The 21,232-nt window shown below is 40.2% G+C and overlaps 2 protein-coding genes across 5 annotated transcripts in view; both read right to left on the bottom strand.

Annotated features, from left to right (window-relative positions):
• Positions 1-6,050, bottom strand: part of VPS39 (VPS39 subunit of HOPS complex) — a 56,173-nt gene extending 50,123 nt beyond the window's left edge. Inside the window, exon 1 of one of the 2 annotated variants that reach the window (XM_030814249.1) lies at positions 5,812-6,050. In XM_030814249.1, the coding sequence (XP_030670109.1) occupies positions 5,812-5,884 (73 nt within the window). In that variant the 5' untranslated portion in view covers positions 5,885-6,050. The remainder of the gene's footprint in view (positions 1-5,811) is intronic. The other variant, XM_030814250.1, reaches the window with a different exon arrangement.
• Positions 6,051-8,261: 2,211 nt separating this feature from the next.
• TMEM87A (transmembrane protein 87A) overlaps positions 8,262-21,232 on the bottom strand; it is a 66,219-nt gene continuing 53,248 nt past the window's right edge. For all 3 annotated transcript variants that reach the window (XM_012507249.2, XM_003266764.4, XM_030814245.1), the window contains exons 16-20: positions 17,937-18,010; positions 17,459-17,520; positions 16,182-16,237; positions 15,663-15,693; positions 8,262-9,474 (exon numbers count right to left, since the gene is read on the bottom strand). In XM_012507249.2, the coding sequence (XP_012362703.1) occupies positions 9,433-9,474; positions 15,663-15,693; positions 16,182-16,237; positions 17,459-17,520; positions 17,937-18,010 (265 nt within the window). In that variant the 3' untranslated portion in view covers positions 8,262-9,432. The remainder of the gene's footprint in view (positions 9,475-15,662; positions 15,694-16,181; positions 16,238-17,458; positions 17,521-17,936; positions 18,011-21,232) is intronic.

The raw sequence follows: 21,232 nt of genomic DNA, 5'->3' as shown, positions 1-21,232 counted from the left end.
AACATACATAAAAATCTATAACCAAAACAAAGGCTAACATAATGTTCATCATCTTCCCCATCCTTCTCTCTCCACTCTGTCCCCCAAATCCCCGCCAGTTCCTGCTTTTCTTTATCTCTTTTAATAGCCTCAGCTTCCTCCCAAGTTGGCCAGGGTCTATCAATTTTACCTCTAATGGTACCTCATGACAGCCTCCTCCTGTAGAGTCTCTCCAGGGACCCCAGTGACAGCTTCAACTGGTCTCATTCACTCCATGCATTCTCTCACATTTGCTGTCAGTTATCTTAGAGCAGATCTCTAATGCTGGCACACTGGGGCTTAAAAAATCCTATGAAGCTACACTACCAAAATATGAAGTCAAATTCCTAAACATGACATTCAAGAGTCTATTTTCCATTTTTATTGAAATGTTTCTTGCCAATAGATTTTTTAATTTACTTTTTTTTTTCTTGTGAACCCAAACTAAGACATGCCAAAACATTTTAAAAAATCCAATGTCGGGCCGGGCGCAGTGGCTCACGCCTGTAATCCCAGCACTTTGGGAGGCCGAGGCAGGCGGATCACAAGGTCAGGAGATCGAGACCATCCTGGCTAACACAGTGAAACCCTGTCTCTATTAAAAAATACAAAAAATTAGCCGGGCGTGGTGGCGGGCACCTGTAGTCCCAGCTACAAGGGAGGCTGAGGCAGGAAAATGGTGTGAACCCAGGAGGCGGAGCTTGCAGTGAGCCGAGATGGCGCCACTACACTCCAGCCTGGGCAACAGAGCCAGACTCCGTCTCAAAAGAAAAAAAAAAAGAAAAATCCAATGCCTAGGGGCCAGGCATGGAGGCCGAGGTGGGCGAATCACTGGAGGTCAGGAGTTTGAGACTAGCCTGGCCAACATGGTGAAACCCCGTCTCTACTAAAAAAATATAAAAATTAGGCCGAGTGTGGTGGCTCACGCCTGTAATCCCAGCACTTTGGAGGGCCAAGGCAGCAGATCACCTGAGGTCAGGAGTTCAAGACCAGCCTGGCCAACACAGTGGAACCTCGTCTCCACTAAAAATACAAAAAAAATTAGCCAGGCATGGTGGTGTTTGTGCCTATAATCCCAGCTACTCAGGAGACTGAGGCAAGAGAATTGCATGAACCCCAGAGGGAGAGGCTGCAGTGAGCTGAGATCGTACCACTGCACTCCAGCCTGGGTGACAGGGCAGGACTCTATCTCAAAAAAAAAAAAAAAATTAGCCAGGTGTGGTGGCAAGCACCTGTAATCCCAGGTACTCGGGAGGCTGAGACAGGAGAACCACTTGAACCCAGGAGGCCGAGGCTGCAGTGAGTGGAGATTGTGTGCCACTGCACTCCAGCCTGGGTGACAAGTGTGAAATTCTGCCTCAAAAAAAAATTAATTAATTAAAAAAATAAAATGTCTATTCTACTGGTCATAAAAGGGAATCAATCTGATGGATTAAATTCTCTGAACTTTTAAATCAACCTGATTGATTACATGTGCCATAAGCCAGAGGACCTGTCCCATGTTGGGTCCTCCACTCTCTAGGACACGTTATTTAACACAGCTGTGCACGCACAACACAGAGGATGACAAGCCTGCAGAGCACGCGCAGCATGGGATGGACAGTGCCTTCTGAGACTCAATACAGTAACACACAACAGAAAGCGAGACATACTATGCAAACACATAACGCACACATAAGCAAAGCAGTATCAGCCCTAGAAAACTCCTGACGGCCTAACCCTGAGCCACAAGGTTGGACTTAATTCCTCCTGAGAAGGAGGGCTAGGCCCTATTGCTCATAATTACCCTAATGGAGCTCCTTCCAACAGTGCAATGCAGTCCAACTTCATGTAATAAATTCCATTTCTGGCCCAATGCTGGCCACTGCAGGGAACACAAAGATGAGTAAGATAGTAGTCACTTCCCTTTGTTGGGTAACATGGCAAATAACGGTACTTCTCATCTGGGCATAAGCCCCCAGTTAGCTGCATTAGAATCACCTGGACTTATTAAAAATGCACATTCCTGGGCCCTGCACACGGAGATTCAGATTCAATGGCTTTGAGGTGTTACCCTGAAATTTACATTTTAAAATTTAATCTTGTTGGCTGGGCAAAGTGGCTCATGTCTGTAATCCCAGCACTTTGGGAGGCTAAGGTGGGCGGATCACCTCAGGTCAGGAGTTTGAGATCAGCCTGGCCAACATGATGAAACCCCGTCTCTACTAGAAGTACAAAAATTAGCCAGGTATAGTGGTGGGTGGCAGTAATCCTAGCTACTCGGGAGGCTGAGGTACGACAGTGGCTTGTACCTGGGAGGTGGAGGTTGCAGTGAGCTGAGATTGCACCACTGCACTCCAGCCTGGGCGACAGAGCGAGACTCAGTCTCAAAAAATAATAACAAAATTAAATTAAATTAAATTAAATTTTGTTATTTGTTTTTATGAAACATTTATGTAGTTCCAAAGCTAAAACGATGAAAAGTCTAGTTTCTATCATTGTCCATTTTATCCTCTCCTCTCTCTTCTGCTATGGGCATCATTTTAGTAATTTTTGACTTATCTTTCCATTGTTTCTCTGGAAAAATGTAGGCATGTATGTATATATAGACATACAGATACTCATATATACACATGAAGTCTGCATTTTTTACAGGCTTTGAATATACATTCAAGTTTGAGAACCAGGCTCTAGAAGCAGACATGATTTACAAGGCATGTGACCTTGGAAAAATTTCTTAAATTTTCTAAGCCTTAGGTCCTTCTTCTGTAAAATGGAGTCTTATTTTATAAAAGCCTAATACAGATTAGCATTTAACAACTGCAAGCTATTACTATTCATATTAACATTATTCATTAAATATATATTTAATGAATACCCATTGAGTCAGGAAACGTTTTAGGTACTGCAGACATAGCAACGTAGAAAACAAAGATACTGCCCTGAGGGAACTTATATTCTAATGTGGAGTGAGAGAGGCAATAATAATTAAATACATAAAATAACAGTAGATGGTGACCCATGATTAGAAGATAAGGCTAAGAAAACAGTACATTGGTGGATGTGGCAATCTCTTTTATATAGGATACGTAGGGAAGGTTTTGCTGATTTGGGTGACATTTCAGCAGAGAACTGAGTGAAATGAGGAATGAACCATATACACAAAGGCAAGTGAGTGCCAGGCCGAGGAAACAGCAAATGTAAAGGCCCTGAGGTGGGTATGTGCTTTGTGCATTGATGGAACAAGGAAGGCTGTGTAGGACTAGTACCAGAAAGGAGTGAGAGGTAAGTGCACAGGAGACAGGGAAGTAATGAGGGCCTGATCATGTCAGATGTTGCCAGGCAGGGTGAAAACTTTGGAACTTATTCTAGTTGTGATGTGATACCATGAGAGCGTTTTGAGCAAAGGATGGAATCAGATTTAGGTTTTCAAAGTTTCACTCTACCTGGTAGATAAAAAACTGAAAATGGCACATTGGCAAATATAGGGTGATCAATGAGAAGACTACTACAGTAATTCAGGTGACAGATGATGGTGCCTTCAAGAGTAGTAATCATCAAGATAGAGAGAAATGACTGGATTTCAGATTTATTCTAGGGGTAGAACACACAAGATTTGCTGATAGATGGGATACAGTGTAAAACGGAATGAAAGAAGCCAAAAACTATTCCAAAGCTTTTGTCCTTAGTCAAAGAGGTAAATAGAAATGCCACTTGCTGAGATGTAAGATACAGGAGGACAGGCATGTTTGAGGAGAGAGGAATCAAGAATAGTTTTGGCTATGCTACTAGACATCCAAATGAAGATGCTGAAAAGGCAGCAGGATTATACAACTTTGGAGTTTAGAAAGAAATCATCCTCATCATGTTCTCCTGATTTCTATTTCCCAGGAGACAGAGTAGGTTGTCTCTAAGACATTTACACCTCAAATATTATTTGGCCCTGTGTGACCTGCCTCTGGAAGTTCCTGGACGAACTTTCCATCCAAAGGCACAATGTAGTTAAAAAGGGGTAATGACTAGAAAGAGCAATAATTACTGCTGCTCAAATCTGGAAATAAAGCACTTTTGAAGCAGGAGGCACTTAATGGCCTCTTGTAACCTAATATGTACCTAAGCACCTTAGGAAGCAAAGAGCATTTCTCCTGTTTGGTGGGTGATCAAGGAAGGCCAAAAGCTACCTATCGTTTCAAAACTGTGTTCCTGAAAACCACAGGTGTAAGGAATCTTTACTGTGACAAAGTGGAGTTGGTGCGAGTCTAGGAGCACTATGTGCTAATGGTCCAACAGGAGATCAGAGTCAAGGATTCTGACGAGCTAAGTCAAGTGTAGCAACAGCTGCATTAATCCCTTTCAGAAACAAATGTCCTTAGCTGAGTTGGGTACCCCCTCATCCATGTTGCAATAATAGGCAGCATATGTCTCTAGTATTATAATCTGTTCACGTGTCTTTGTCCCCCAATTTGTGTCCTAGGAGCACAGACACTGTTTCTTATTCATCATTGTATTACTGTCCCAAGCAAAGAGAATGGCCCATGTAGGCCCCTAATAAGTATATCTGATGAAGCAATGGGGGAAATTAATCCCTTCATGCAGTGTCAGGTCTTTCATTTAAAAACTTTTTCTCCTCCTCTATTTAAATGTTTAAGGAGAGCATTTAATGACAGAAATTGGTTTTCTTGAGACGTCTGGAGGAAGTAGGATTCTCCTCTTAACCCAAAGGACTAGAACTGCTTACTGTGGAGGTATGATTTTAAAGAGACCCAGAGCTGCTAAAGGAGGAAGGGTGCACAGTAACATGAAAATTCTTCGTGAAAGAACCCTACAGAAGAAGTCAGGAAGAACTCTGCAAGGATGACTCGGTGACACTGTGAACAGCTGATGCACACGGTATCAGACACCACCAAAATTCCATAAGGCGCATCATGGTTACCTATCTAGCTCAGTATAAGATCTGATTAAGGGATCTGAATCATCTTTTTATGTTCCTTGATTTCTAGGACCTAAACATTAAGAGGAAAGTTAGAAATGATTTCCTTGGTCTTTGGGGGCTGGTATCAAACCAGTCACTCATAGATAAGAGCACAATGTTCACCGTTATCCCTGAAACCCTCATTTGTATTTCAGAGCACACAAGAGATGTCTGTCCCGGTCTTCTGCACTAGTCAATCCCAAAAGGACTATGCTAGTTTTTATGGGTTAGGTTTCATGACAGTGTGGAAACTCTTCCGCCTACAGTTAGGTAACTTGGACACTTTGGATATAAGGTAATCAACCGCTTGGCTAGATTCAAAGGTTAGCTAACTACATGAGTTCCCTACAGGAATGAGAAATGAACGAATGACCACTAAGGGGAAAAAAAAAGCATATGATGTTAACTTGTTCAATGCCCCCCAAACCAGGGTTGACTTTCATCTAGAAAACAACACAAACATCTGGACAACTTCAAGCCCCTGGCAGGCTGAGAACTTCTTACTGCTTTGGCCCTCTAAAATGAAGACTTCGTAGGAATCAAAATGGGCCAAAGCCGAGCACAATTAAAAAGGAAAGCTCATCCTCCCACTCTGCACAGGGAGCAAAAGCAAGGGGAACTCCCCTAAATGACTGGATCACTGGGATCACCCAAGCAGCCCCAGAGACATTGATGTCTATACCCGGTGGTCATCTCTCTGCCTTCTCTCATCCCAAGCCCCTCTCGTGTAGCATCCAACAGAAGCCCACACGGATGGAAGCCTGTCCACTTCCCCGGCCTCAGAAAAGATCCAGGCCGCTCCTGTGCTGACTCCGCCTCCACCCCGCAGCCCCTCGGCTCACCCCAGGCAGCCAGACAGTCGATTTGCAGAGGCAGCTTTTCTAGGATCGGCACTGGCTCGAAAGCGTCGTGCATGGCGGCAAGGGGAGAGTCGCCACCGCCGTCTCGCCCAGAGTGTTCCGGGCCGGGCTGGGGTCCGGAACGAGGCTGGGCTAAGGGTAGACCGGGACCCGGCCAGGAACCCCCGGCTACAGGCCCTTCAACAACACAGCTATCGTCAACCCCGGACTTCCTGCTAGTTAGGCCCGCCCCTTCCGCAGCCGAAGTCCCGCCCCTTCCTCCTGGTGCACTCTCGGAATTGCTTTGTTGCTGAGTTGCCACTGTCACTCTGGACCCATAGCTACTCCATCCCGAGTAGCCATGGGCTTACCATAGAAGGAACAAACTCTTAATCTTAGAACTGTTTTAGGCAGTGGGCGTGACGGTTAAAAACTCGGCCTTTGGCGTCAGACCTCAGACGGAGATCTACCAATTAGGAAATTAGCTGTGATTTAGAAAATTTAATATTTCCATGCCATACTTTCCTAATCTGCAAAATTTGTGTAAATACCTGTGATCTAGTGTCGTGAGCGCTTAGCAACACCTGACACACACTAAGCTCTCAATAAGTGGTAGCTTTAGTATTATCATTATATCCCAACTAGTACAAGCACCTTACCTTTATGCTTTCATGGTTGTTCTAGGCCAGTGGTTCTGAAAGTGGTTCTAGAGCAGCAACAACAGCTGTAGCAGCAGCACCTGTGAACTTGTTAGAAATGCAAAGTTTCAGGCCCATTCCAGTTCTACTGAATCTGAAACTCGAAGAGAACAGCAACCTATGTTTTAATAAACCCCAAGGTGAGTCCATGCACTTAAAAGCTTGAGAACCACCATTTTAGGCTAGGGTTGTTCAGCGATAGCACTACCGGCATTTAGGACAGGATAATTTCTTGTTGGGGGAGGGGGCATGTTCTGTACAATGTAAGATGTTTAACAGCATCCCTGACCTCCACCCACCAGATGCCAGTATCTTCCGCACAGAGGTATAAAAATGTCTCTTTGCCGTATGTCCTCTGGGAGGCAGAATCACCCTGAGAACCACCATTTGAGGCCAATGCTTTTCAAATTTAATGTGCATACAAATCACGTAGAGACATTGTTAAAATGCCTCTTTTGATTCAGTAGGACCAGAGTAAGACCCTCAATTGAGCGCCAAAAATCTCCCAGATGTTGCTGGTCCCTGGATCACCTTTTGAGTAGCAACAGTTTAGGCAAGAGATGATTCACTCTTAGAAGTTAGTGAAATAAGCCTCCTTTTAATTTGATGACCACATTCCTACCAATTCAACTTTCCAAAGCTGTGTCTTACATCCTAATATTCCTTTTAGGAAGGTGTCATGGCTTTTCCTCCTATAGGACCTGGGACCTGTACTGTCTGAGGTTAACCTTAGTATTGCCCTTGAAGACTTAAAAAACAACAAAGTTTGGGCTGCAAGAATGATCTATATCTGGTAATTTCCCCCTAGGAAAACATCAGGTCAAAAAATTAAGCATTTGGGTTTAAAGCAAAAATGTAAAAGAAAAAGGGTAAGTCTGTGATATGAAGTCAAAAAAACTGGTCCTGGTCATTTTAGTTTCACACAGTATCAGTTTCTTCATATGTAAACTAGGAATACTTGTCCCATCTTTACCAAATGCTGTTCTGATAATCAAGTGAAAAGTACTTTCAAGTAGTCAAAAATATAAAAATTGCTAAACAAATCCTGTGTTATAGCTGATTTTCACCATAGAAGCTGATCACCTTCTTAAAAATTTAGAATTACCAGCTGTTGTGCTGGAAGAAGGTCTAGTACCTTTTCATTCAGTCCCAAAACCCTAAGGTTTATATTGTTTTACAGATTAGTGCAAAGCTATCAATTTCTTCTGAACCTGTCCTAAGAAATAACACTATATCCATTCCCAGTAATACAGAAAGCTGTAAGTAGAATTATCAGGGCCCAGGCTATGGAATTTGAACTATAGACTCCTGCTTAACACAATGGTTTTTTTTTTTTTCCTAGTCTCAAGTCAACATCAAAGCAGCCTAAAAAAAAATTTGACCAACTATCCTGCTGCATTACAACTATTATTCATCTGCTAAGTTTTAATATGCAATAGCAGCATGCAACAATACCACCAGCCTTTGGCTAATGAATTAGCATGAGAATATAGTCAGTTCTTCAGATTGCTGTTTCTCAGACATACTTCCTAGGAAACTTATTTTAAAATAACCATAGCAAAGAGTTGTAGAGAAACTACCTAAGGGTTAACACTTTCACTGCAGTATGAGTTCATGAAGATTGTGGTCATGTGGTCATTGGTTTTAACAGAAAATAAGACAATCTAGAATAAAAGCCATAGAAAGAAATTTTTCATGAGTTTGAGAGAAAGGGTCTTTAGAAAAAGTTTGAAAAAAATGAGAAAAATGCATTAATTTTGTTAAATTTTTTTATATTAAAAAGTGGCATGAACTTTTTATGTAGAACAAAAATCTTGGGAAGGCAAAATTGGATAAAACCATTAAAACAGAAATAGAGTGCTTCAAATGAATCCCATCACCTTGTGATGTCCCTTATAAACAGTCTCTAAACCAATACCAGATACCAGAACAGTCCATCCTAAAGAAAGAGCAGCAGTCCAGGGCCTCCACGCTACTTCATGCAGTAACTGTTTAAATTAAGCCAGCAGGACCTGTTTTCTTTGTATAAGCTACCACTTCTGAAGCATTACAGTTCCTCTAGCACGGTACTCAATCACAGCACTTGGAGCACCTCTCTGCATAAAGGCAAACAAAACATTGCCTAAGGACCCTGCAATGCCACCCTTGGAGGCTTAAAAAACAGTAGTTAAAAGTTTTGGAGTGTGCACCACATTGCCAGCAATGGGATGTGTCACAATAGCAGATGTCAAAAGAGTTAAGCTAATATTTCTCTTTAAAGTACATCTGAAATAGAAAAATCTTTAATATACACCATTTGTAAACAAAATTGCACTTGATTTTGCTTTTTTAAATGATCTGAATCATACTGTAACAGTTTCCTTTTTTTTTCTTTTGATCATTGATACAACTATGGCTCCTTAACTCAGAAGGGCCCCTTTTTCTCAAAACAACCTCTGCAAGATGTAACCTTGACTTCCCAGGAAAATGAAAGGTAGTTAACAATTTCCCCCATCACCTATGTAACTCCCTAAATAAATAAAAATTACAGGCAGTTGCTCCTGGAAATTACATATTATGGTGTTGATGACAGTCTTTTAGAAGACGTTAAACTTTTTAGTTTGTCAGATTAAAAAAATGAAACATTACAGAAAGTTCAGGAACAACACACTTAAGTTGCATGAACATCCATGTCAGAGTCTGGGAGGAAAGGGGGCAGCAGTGTTGTAAATAAGAAGCTCGTAGATTTTTCTCATCTTATGAACTTGTTTTCAGTAAGATGTTCTCTTTGTTCTGACACCTCTCGCCAACTCCAATGCCCAAAGATCAAGGAACAGATCAGGATGTCATTGCTTCCTTTAATCCCATGGAGCCGTACAGAAGACTGACACAGATGCTGATCTCTTCCCTGATAGTAGCCATCTTTAACTGCAAATCTTCCCATTCCTTACTCCATTTTGGACCTTTCAAAGTGTGTGATCATTCGTTCCTAGGGGAAAAAAAAGGTTTAAGTATATTAGGTTAAAATGATCTATATTCCAAATATCTTCTATACAGACTATCCAAGCAAACATCTTCCACGAGTACTTTATGTTAATTAAATGTTTAGAGAAATGGTTCCTAAACATTTATGAAGATTTTGAACATACAGATGTCCAGACCTCACCCAAGAACAACTAAATCAAAAGCTCTAGGCTTCTGGACAGAAAATCAGCACTCAGAAGGAAATGTATAGAGTCAGTTAAGATGACTAAACAAATATTTACATAAGATTAGGCTTTAATAAAAATGTGTAACTCCTCTAATTCAGGAATTTAACTTGAAGACCCAGTGAAGGATGAGGGCAAAGACATGCACCTAGTTATCACTCTGCACTTTAGAATGGTTAGGAGGGTTGATTTGTTATGTGTTTTTTACTACACTTTTTAAAAATCATGTAAAAAATAAAATTACATTTAATTTAATATAGTATTTACAGTATCCCATTTCAATTAAAATAATTAATGTACTACCCTTAAATTTCCCTTCTTAGGCAATTTTATACCTTAGAGTTAATTTTCATTTTTCTTTTGCTTCATTGGTGAAGTACCTCTCACTATTGTATCACAAACTGACAGAACTACAAACCTTTTTTGAATATAATCAATCACATCAGATAATCTATAGATGTTTCCCTTTTTCTTAAAAATATCCTTTCTGATGCTCTCTGTTCTCCACTCCATCCAAGCCTGGTGCCCAGCTGCCAACCTGAGAATTTCTTACATCATACTGGGAATTTTTCTTGTCTCTGTGTTGGACCCTTTATTTCCTAGATCCCAAGTCTTTTTCTTAGCTTCCTCATTTTTGTGGAGAACATTTTCCACTACTTTCTTCAGAAACTGCATATAGGACATCAATTATTTTACTTCTTGTATGACTAGAAACATCTTTATTTTACCCTCATAATGATAGTTTAGTTGAGTACAGAATTCTAGGTTGAAAATAATTTTCCTCAGAATTCAAAGGCTTTGTTCTGGTTTCCAAAGATGTTGTTGAAAAGCCTTACGCCATTTTGATTCCTGGTCCATCATGTAAATTGTTTCTCCTGTAATTCATTTAAGGTCTTTTTCAGTTTTAAGGGAAAAAAAGGCCTTGGAGGAAGTGATGTCAGCAAGATGACAGAATAGGAAGCCCTGGACCCTCCTTCCCTCTACAGACACACTGATTCAGTAATACATGGAAAAATTCCCTTTGTGGGAATCCAGAAACTAGTTGAGGGTCTTCTGCACTATAGGAAAGCATGAAACCAGCTGAATCAAAGTCGGCAGAAAAACCTGAGGCACCCTCTTGCCATAATTCTTCCCTTCCCATGGACCCAGCACGGTACCACATGATAGGGAGGAAACCCTCAGCTCCCAGCTTCTTTTTGCAGAGGGAAGGGAATGACTGGGATGTACATCCAACATTCTGACTTTTCTGGAACCTACACGAGAGACTGTTTTCTGTCTGGCCTGAGTCCGAGAGCTAACAACACAGGGCCCAGGTTGGAAGTTGCTGAAATCAAAAGTGGAAGTTTGGACTAGCAAGCATGAGCTCACTACAGCCCCTCCCCCAGCTCAGTGCAGAGTAAGCAAGTAGAATCCCCAACATCCCCAAATCCCAGCTTTTCCCTAGGGAGGAGAGATGGACTGTGAAAATGTTCCAACTTTGTAAGAGGTTACCTGAGGGAATGGTTTCTGTAGGGAATGGTTTGAAGCAGAGATGGGACCAGTATACTTTAGGTGCCTGGGGCCAGTATGAACAAAAAAAGAGCTGGGCTATGCCACTGGCTCCAGGAGACCCATGATACAGCAGATAAACACAAAAGAGAGCAAGAGATGATAAGTTCCTGGAGAGGGAAAAACCCAGCAAATCCCTCTGATTGGGAATACATATGCAGAAGTCCAGAAAAAGACACAATACAGAGTGGGTTAGAGAGGCCATCAGAATCTCCACGCAGGATGATTGGTGAGGGTGTTCTCCTGTACGATGCCAGTCCATTAACACTGGAAAGGTAACTGTTTTTTTTTTCTAATGCACTGAAACCAACACAAAGAATTAAGGAAAATGGAGAATCGGAGAAACATGGCCCAGACAAAGGAAGAAGATAAATCTCTGGAAACCAACCCCAATGAAACAGAGGTATAGGAATTATTTGAAAGAGAATGCAAAACAACTATCCTGAAGATGTTCAATGAACTCAGGAGAACAATGCATGAACAAAGTAAGAATTTCAACAAAAATATACAAAACATTTTTTAAAATATGCCAAGAAATTGGATAACCTAGAACAAAATATGTAATTCCTAGAAGTATACAACCTACCAAGACTGAATCATCAAGGAATAGAAAATCTGGGGAAAAAAAAAATACACAACCTGGTAAGACCTACAACAAGAAAGAAGATTCCATCAGTAATCAAAAACATCCCAACAAAAAAACAGCCCAGGACCAGATGGCTTCTTTAGTTGAGTCCTACCAGGTACTTAAAGACAAAGTACACTAATCCTTCTTAAACTCTTTCAAAAAAATTGAAGACGAAAACATTTATTTGGAAGGAACTTCCAAACTTATTCTATGAGGCCAGCATTACCCTGATGCCAAAGCCAAAGACATGACAAGAAGAGAAACGACAGGCCAATATCCCTGATGAGCAGACGCAAAAATCTTCAATGTAACACTGGAAAACAGAATTTAACGGCACATTAAAAGAATCATACACTATGACCAAGTGGAACAAAATAGAAAGCCCAGAAATAAAACTACACATATATGGTCAACCGATCTTCGAAAAGAGAGACAACACTACACAGTGGGGAAACTGACAGTTTCCTCAACAAATGGTGCTGGAAAAACTAGATATTCACATGAGAAAGAATGAAAGTAACTCATCTTCACTATACACAAAAATCAACTCAAAATAGATTAAAGACTTAGACAAGTCAAAATAGATTAAAGAATTAGACATAAGATCTGAAACCAAAAAACTCCTAGAAGACAACCTAAGTTTCTTAAAATTGGTCTTGGCAGTGATTTCTTGGCTATGACACCAAAAGCACAAAGCAACAAGAGCAAAACAGACCAATGGGACTACATCAAACTAAAAAGCTTCTGCAGAGCAAGGGAAGCACACAACAGAACGAAAGGCAACCTACAGAATTGGAGAAAGTATTTGCATACCACGTACAGTCACATATCACTTAATGATAGGGATACATTCTGAGAACTGTGTCATTAGGCAATTTCATAGCTGTGTGAACTTCACAGAATATACTTACACAAATCTAGATGTTATATACCCTACTACATACCTCGGCTATATGGTATAAGCCTATTGCTCTAGGCTAAAAACCTGTACAGCATGTTACTGTACTGAATACCAAAGGCAACTGGAATACAATGGTAAGTATTTGGGTATCTAAAGATATCTAAACATTGAAAAGGTACAGTAAAAATACAGTATTGGCCGGGTGCGGTGGCTCACGCCTGTAATCCCAGCATTTTGGGAGGCCGAGGTGGGCGGATCACGAGGCCAGGAGATCGGGACCATCCTGGCTAACACGGTGAAAACCTGTCTCTACTAAAAAAATGCAAAAAATTTGCCGGGCATGGTGGCGGGCACCTGTAGTGCCAGCTACTTGGGAGGCTGAGGAAGGAGAATGGCGTGAACCCGGGAGGCAGAGCTTGCAGTGAGCTGAGATGGCGCCACTGCACTTCAGCCTGGGCAACAGAGCGAGACTCCGTCTCAAAAAAAACAAAAAACAAAAAACAGTATTATCTTATGGGACCACTGTCATATATGTGGTCCGTTGCTGACTGAAATGTGGCATAGGACTGTATCTGATAAGGGTTAATATCCAAAATATATAAGAAACCCCTATAATTCAACAGCAAAAAATCAACTAACTTGATTAAAAACTGGGCCAGGGACTGGAAGAGACATTTCTCAAAAGAGGGCTTCCAAATGGCTGACAGGTATATAAAAAAATGCTCATCATCACTAATCATCAGAGAAATACAAACCAAAACCACAAGGTGTCACCTCACACCTGTTAGGATGGCCATTATCAAAAAACAAACAATAACAAATGTGGGCAAAGAAAGAAATTGGAACCCCTGTGCTTTGCTGGTGGGAATGTAAAATGGTGCAATCACTATGGAAAACAGTATGAAAGCTCCTCAAAAAAATTTAAAAAACAACTACCATATAATCCAGTAATCCTACTTCTGCATATATACCTAAAAGAAATGAAGCAGGATCTCAAAGAGAAATGTGCACTCCCATGTTCACTGCAACATTATTCACAACAGCCAAGGTATGGAAATAACCCAAGTGTCCACTGACAGATAAATGGATGAAGATAACATGTTACATATATACAATGGAACACCTGTCAGCCTTAAAAAGGAAGGAAATTCTGACACATGCTACAACTTAGATAAATCTTGAAGACATTATGCTAAGTGAAACAAGCAAGCCACAGGAGGACAAATGCTGCATGATTCCACTTATATGAGTTATCTAAAATAGAACTCAAAGTCAGAAATAGAATGGTAGATGCCAGGGGCTGAGGGAGGGGGAAGGCAAGAGTTGCTGTTCAGCAGGTATAAAATTTCAGTTAAACGAGATGAAAATGTTCTAGAGCTCTGCTGTACAACATGGTGCTTATACGTAACAATACTGTAACGTACACTAAAGGAGTTAAGAGAGTAGATCTCATTGTTATGTTTTCTTACCACAAAAAAGCCTTATGTATACTTGCAAAATCTTGCACAGTGTTTTCACAGAGGAAAATATGAACAGATGGCTGAACTCAGTGCTACCAAATTACTATAGCAAACTTGCATTCCCATGAAGGGCACAATCAGGTTTCAATTAATCAGCCTTCTGTGCTTATAGCAGCTCATGTAGAGTTGAAGTACAAGGGAAGCCTTAAAAGCAAATAATTAGCAGAGGCAGACCTCAAGAGGGAGATGTGGGAACAGCAGAATATGCCACAGAAAGCAAAGTGTTATGTAGATAAGTTCAAATCTGAATGGTAGAGTTCTCAATTATTTCAATACATAGAACAGCTAAGGAATTTGATACTGTACATGCTGTGTCAAATATCGTGTCACTGGGAAATGAACAAAACATTTTTAGCAGCCAATTCAACACAATGAATCAGAATCAGACAAGATGCTTCCAAAAGGCTTCCTGAAAAACAAAACAAAACACAAACAAACAAACAAAAACTCTATAATGACCTAATATTCAGAACATGTCCAGAACTAGTTTCCATGAACTCAGACCACAATTCTTTTTCTTTTCTTGTTGTTTTTTTTTTTTTTTTGAGATGGGGTCTCACTCTTTTGCCCAGGCTGGAGTGGCGTGATCTCAGCTCACTGCAACCTCTGCCTCCAGGGCTCAAGTGATCCTCCCACTTCACCTCCCAAGTAGCTGAGACTACAGGTGTATGCCACCATCTCCGGCTAATTTTTGTATGTTTTGTAGAGATGGGGTTTCACCATGTTGCCCAGGCTGGTCTCAAGCTCCTGACCTCAAGTGATCCTCCTGCCTTGGCCTCCCAAAGTACTGGGATTACAGGCATGAGCCACTATACCTGGCCCACAATCCTAACATAAGACTTCATGTGAAGCCTTCTAGATTAACTGTATGGAGGCAAAGTAAAAGATTAAAAACATAAATATTAGAGGTACTAATTATAATCCTTACTATCTGAAGAAGGTAGTGACAAAAATATTATTAAATAGTAGGTAACAATTTAGATTTTGTTTTGGTCTACTATATTCCTTTCTCAATATTTTTCCTTATTATTTTTGCCAATATTAGATTAGGGTTAAATTTGCATTTCTTACAGACAAAAGAACTAGATGGTGGAGAGTACTGTATTTACTACCCAATTTAAACAAAAACATTCTCAAGTCTGACCATATAACTTTGAAAAGTGAAACATGTATAGACAGATGCAAAGAAAGGAAAGATTCTTGAATGTTTGAACTCTATTAGTATTTCTATTCTTATCCTTTTCAACTATATAAACTATAGTTTTCAGGCCACTACTGAGTCAAATAAAGAGAATCTCCATGAACAGACGATTCATGACTTTCTATTTAGTCACCACATACACAATTTATGCACGTGAATTGAGTACCAACCTCATCTGAATCCAGAAGGGCTGGAAGTGCTCTGCAGAGAGAGAGAAATACTAAATTGAACAATGTAAAATAAAGCCATAAATGGTTCATAAAAGACATTGGAACAATGCAATTAAAAGCTTTATAATTATCTAAGATTTGCATTTTATTAATGGCCCTTTTAGGGAAAATAAACAGCAAATACAATAAGCAACAGTTACAGAAATTGTATAGAAAAAAGCATATTTTGCAATGCAACAGGACCAATGTTTCATTAAAATTATAGCCCTGTAAAGGAACTAAAAATTGCAAAAGGAGTATCCCATTCATTTTAAGATCTACTACATAGCTAAATCTTTCTAAGCAGAAATGTCATCTGAATGAATAAACCCAATTAATTTTGTTTGCAGATTATTCCTATTCTTTTAATTATTTTTCAATGTCTTGTATTTTCATGAGTATAACTTGCTCATTTAAAATAATAACAAAGTAGTACTAACTTTGAAATAGGATTCTTGTGGTAATCGTTCAAAAACTTACACATCTGTCACAGAAGAAGGAACATTCTCTTCTACCCACTTCAAATCATCTTCCTGCTGGGAACATACAAATACCACTCGTTACTAAAATGCACCACATAATACATCTCAAGTAAGGACATAAAGGTCTTAAATTTTGTCTTTCATAATTCTGTAGTCGTACATTCACAAATGGGACTGCTGACAGAAAAGTAAAATATTTTAATTTTTAAAAACATTTTTAAAAATCCCTTTGACCAACATCTCCCCAGTTCTCCCATAGCCCCTGATAACCACCACTCAACCCTCTGCTTCTAGGAATTTAACTTTTTTAGATTTGACGTAAGTGAGATCATGTGGTATTCGTCTTTCTGTGCCTGGCTTATTTTACTTAACATAGTATCTTCCAGGCTTCTTCACGCTGTCGCGAATGACAAGATTTCCCTCTCTTCTGAATCTAAATAGTATTCCACTGTATATCGAAATACACGTTTTCCTTATCCATTCATCTACTGATGGACATGCAGGTTGATTCTGTATCTTGGCTACTGTGATTAATGCTGCAATGAACACGACAGTGCAAGTATCTCTTTAACATACTGATTTCATTTCCTTTAGGTATGAAGTGATATGAATGCTGGATCATACTCAGTGATATGAATGCTGGATCATAAGGTAGTTCTATTTTTAATTTTGAGGAACCTCCATACTATTTTCCATAATGGCTATACTAACTCACATTCCTATCAACAGTGTACAAGCGTTCCCTTTTTTCCATGTCCTTGCCAACACTTGTTTCTTCATTTTGATAAATGCCATTCAAACAGGCGTAAGGTGTTATCTCATTGTTGTTTTCATTTGCATTTCCCTGAGGATTAGTAATGATAAAAACTTTTTCATATACTTGTTGGCCATTTGTAGGTCTTATGTTAAGAAATGTATATACAGGTCCATTGCCCATTTTTAAACTGGGCTATTCGTTTTCTTGCTACTGAGTTCCTTATATAAATTGGATATTAACCCCTTAACAGATGCGAAGTTTGCAAATGTTTTCTCCCATTCTGTAGGTTATCTTTTCACTTTGTTAATTGTTTCCTTTGCTGGGCAGAAGCTTTATAGTTTGATGTACTCTCACTTCTCTATTTTTGCTTTGTTCCCTGTGCTTTTGGGGTCATATACAAAAAAAAATCATTGCCACGACCAATGTCACAGAATTTACCTCCTGTTTTCTTCTAGTAGTTCTACTGAGGGTTGGAAGATGGGACAAAGAACAAAGACGAATGGAAAAGTCATACTTACTGCTTTGTTAACTTTACTATTTCCATTGGGTTCTTGTTTGGTACTTCTCATTTTCATTCCTTCTGTAGAAGAAAATAAATATACATTGTTTAACTTTGTGAACAGATCAACAATGTCGGCAAAACGGATTCAGAACTTTTTCTTTTTTTAAATTAAAAGCCCCAAAGTTACTTATAGTTTTATTTTAAGCTTCCTAATACTTGTGAAATATACAACAGATGTTTCTCCATCTTTACATGTAAGCTGGGGATTTCAAAGCAAAATTTTTAGCTCACTTCTAGCAAGTAAAATGGATACTTAATGTGCAATTACTTACTGAATTTACCATAGCTTCATCTTAAGATTCACACCCTTATTTTCTTAACCCTAACTTCATCCCATACCAAACATAGGGACAACACAGTTATAAAATAATAAACAATGTACTTATAGAAAAAGAATATTTAAAGTACTAATAAGAGGTGAATTTTATTATTACCAAAGCTTTCTTTCAGCATAGGCTCCTTTTGTTCATCCTCCTCCTCTTCCTCAGACAATGGTGAAAAGGCAAACCTAACAGAACCAAAGTAGAACAGAAGGAAAAAATTAGAAAACTTCAAAAACTGCTATACCAGTTGCATTTTACAAAACTAATTATTGAAACTGCAATTATAGTAATTCATTAAATCAGTTTAATAATAAAATTTCTTCCCCTTCAGAAAGCTCTTAATTGCCTATATTAGCAAGAGAGAAGCAGGACAGTATCATATTTATGAGTGCAGGCTCAGCTGAATACTACCTGTGACATCAGACTAGTTACTTAATCTCTCTGTACCCAGTTTCCTCATCTGTAAATAAGGGGATAATAGAACATTACTCATAGGGGTGTTTTGTAAAAGTAAGTCATTACAAATAAAGTGCTTAGAACAATACCTGTCACATTTAGTAGACAGTCAACAAATGTTCATTCATAAGGATATGTATCAAATAGAGTTAAGTAAATTCTCATCTAATTTAAAATCGCAGCCTTCAAATTGGGAGTTAAGAGAAGGGAGGCCTATTCCAGGTAATTTAAAATTTTAGTTTATAAGTGAGAAGCTCAGAAGATGAAGGTCTGACCTGGTATATCTCAGATGCCTTTCCTTAACAACTTCCAAGAGATTCAGCAAAGCAGCTCCCAGACATGTAATTCCTAGAATGCTTTAGCTTTTATTTATTTGTTTTATTTTTTATTTATTTTTTTTGAGACAGAGTCTCACTCTGTCGCCCAGGCTGGAGTGCAGTGGCGTGATCTCGCCTCACTGCAAGCTCCACCTCCCAGGTTCACACCATTCTCCTGCCACAGCCTCCCAAGTAGCTGGGACTACAGGCGCCCGCCACCACACCCGGCAAATTTTTTTGTATTTTTAGTAGAGACGGGGTTTCACCGTGTTAGCCAGGATGGTCTCGATCTCCTGACCTCATGATCTGCCCGCCTCAGCCTCCCAAAGTGCTGGGATTACAGGTGTGAGCCACCGTGCCCGGCCGAATGCTTTAGCTTTGACCTCACTCTATACTTCCCATTTTATTGTTACCTACTATTTTCATTCTACCTTGCTTTTAAAACTCTCTTTCATGATAACAATTCTTAATAAACTAGGAACAGAAGGGAACATCTACAACTAGTTAACGGGTAACAAATTCCATGGTAAATATCATAGTTGAGGATATTTGAGAAGCATTTAATGTCAGAGTAAGATGAGAGGGCCCACTGTCATTGACTCTATTCAATATCATATAGGAGGGCTTAGCCAAGCTAATAATGTAAGAATCAAAATTGAGGCAGGAAGATTATTTGGCAAAAAAGGAACATGTAATGATTACTTTAGACAAAAATCTATCTGAAAAGAAAATGTGGAAATTATCAGAACAACGTAACAGGAGGGTTGCTGGGTATGATATACATTAAACAATCAAGCCGGGCATCGTGGCTCACGCCTGTAATCCCAGCACTTTGGTAGGCTGAGGAGGATGGATCACTTGAGGTCAGCAGTTTTGAGACCAGCCTGGCCTACAAGGTGAATCCCCATCTCTACTAAAAGTACAAAAATTAGCTGGGCATGGTGGTGGGTGCCTGTAATCCCAGCTACTCAGGAGGCTGAATCAGGAGAATCCCTTGACCCTGGGGAGCAGAAGTTGCAGTGAGCCAAGATTGCACCACTGCACTCCAGCCTGCGTGACACAGTGAGATGCCGTCAAGAAGAGAGAGAGACAGAGAGAGACAGAGACACAGAGAGAGAGACAGACAGAGAGAGAGAGAGAGAGAGGAAAAGGCAACAGCATTCCTACATATTTGGAAAAGCTGTATATATTTTTAAAGGGTGCATTCGTAAGAGCCACAAAAATTTAAATCAGAAGTTACAAAACATAATTCAAAGACTAAAAAATGGAGAGATGCCCACAGTCAAGGAATTATCAAAAATATACATATAATCTCCCTAATTCATTAATTCAATTAAGTTCCAATCAAAATCTTAATAGGTTTTCCTAGAATTAAATAATCTAAAATTTTTATTAAAAAACAAAAGCTGGGTGTAGTGACATGTACCAGTAGTCTCAGCTACTGAGGAGGCTGAGGTAGGAGGATCCCCTGAGCCCAAAGTTTGAGTCTAGCCTAGGCAACATAGCAAGACCCCATCTAAAATAAAAAAATTTTAAAAATAAAGGGCAAAAATTCAACACCAAAGGCTTTTTAAAAATTTTTTTGAGACAGGGTCTCGCTCTGTTGCCCAGGCTGGAGTGCAGTGGTATGACCACGGCTCACTGCAGCCTCGACATCCCAGGTTCAAGTGATCCTCCCACCTCAGCCTCCCAAGTAGCTGGGATTACAGGCACGCACTACCATGCCCAGCTAACCTAAGACAATTTTTTTTGTAGAAATGGGATCTTGCTATATTGCCAGGGCTGGTCTCAAACTCCTGGGCTCAAGCAATCCTCCTGGCCAGACCTCCCAAAGTGCTGGAATGACAGGTGTGAGCCATCACGCCTGGCCAAAGGCTTTTTTTTTTTTGAGAAGGAGTTTCACTCTTGTTGCCCAGGCTCGAGTGCAATGGTGCGATCTCGGCTCACTGCAACCTCCCCCTCCTGTGGTTCAAGCACTCCTGCCTCAGTCTCCCAAATAGCTGGGATTACAGGCATGTGCCATCACGCCCAACTAATTTGGTATTTTTAGTAGAGATGGGGTTTCTCTAGTTGGTCAGACTGGTCTCGAACTCCCGACCTCAGGTGATCTGTCCGCTTCAGCCTCCCAAAGTGCTGGGATTATAGGCGTGAGCCACGGTGCCTGGCCCAAAGGCTATTTTTAAGAGCCAGGTAGTATGCGGCTGAGCCTGCACTTATAAATATGATTAGGGGTTCAGGCCCTCCAGATACCACGGTTTATCAGAAGCCTAGGGTAATTTACACAGTGCTACTGATGCAGGACCAGAACAGAAGAGAGTAGAGAGCCTAGATTCAAGTAATTCTTGGTGGATGAACATCTTGATTGTGATTTTTTTTTTTGAGACGGAGTTTTGCTCTTGTTGCCCAGGATGGAGTGCAATGGCACAATCTCAGCTCGCTGTAACCTCCACCTCCCGGGTTCAAGCGATTCTGCTGTCTCAGCCTCCCAAGTAGCTGGGATGACAGGCGCTCGCCACCACGCCTGGCTAATTTTTGTTATTTTTAGTAGAGATGAGGTTTCATCATGTTGGTCCGGCTGGTCTCGAACTCCTGACCTCAGGTTATCCACCCACCTCAGCCTCCCAAAGTGCTGGG

This window comes from Nomascus leucogenys, chromosome 6 (genome assembly GCF_006542625.1).
Source record: "Nomascus leucogenys isolate Asia chromosome 6, Asia_NLE_v1, whole genome shotgun sequence".
NCBI lineage: Eukaryota > Metazoa > Chordata > Mammalia > Primates > Hylobatidae > Nomascus > Nomascus leucogenys.
The sequence above is the reverse complement of the archived record's forward strand: the minus strand, read 5'-3'. Positions and strand labels throughout refer to the sequence as shown.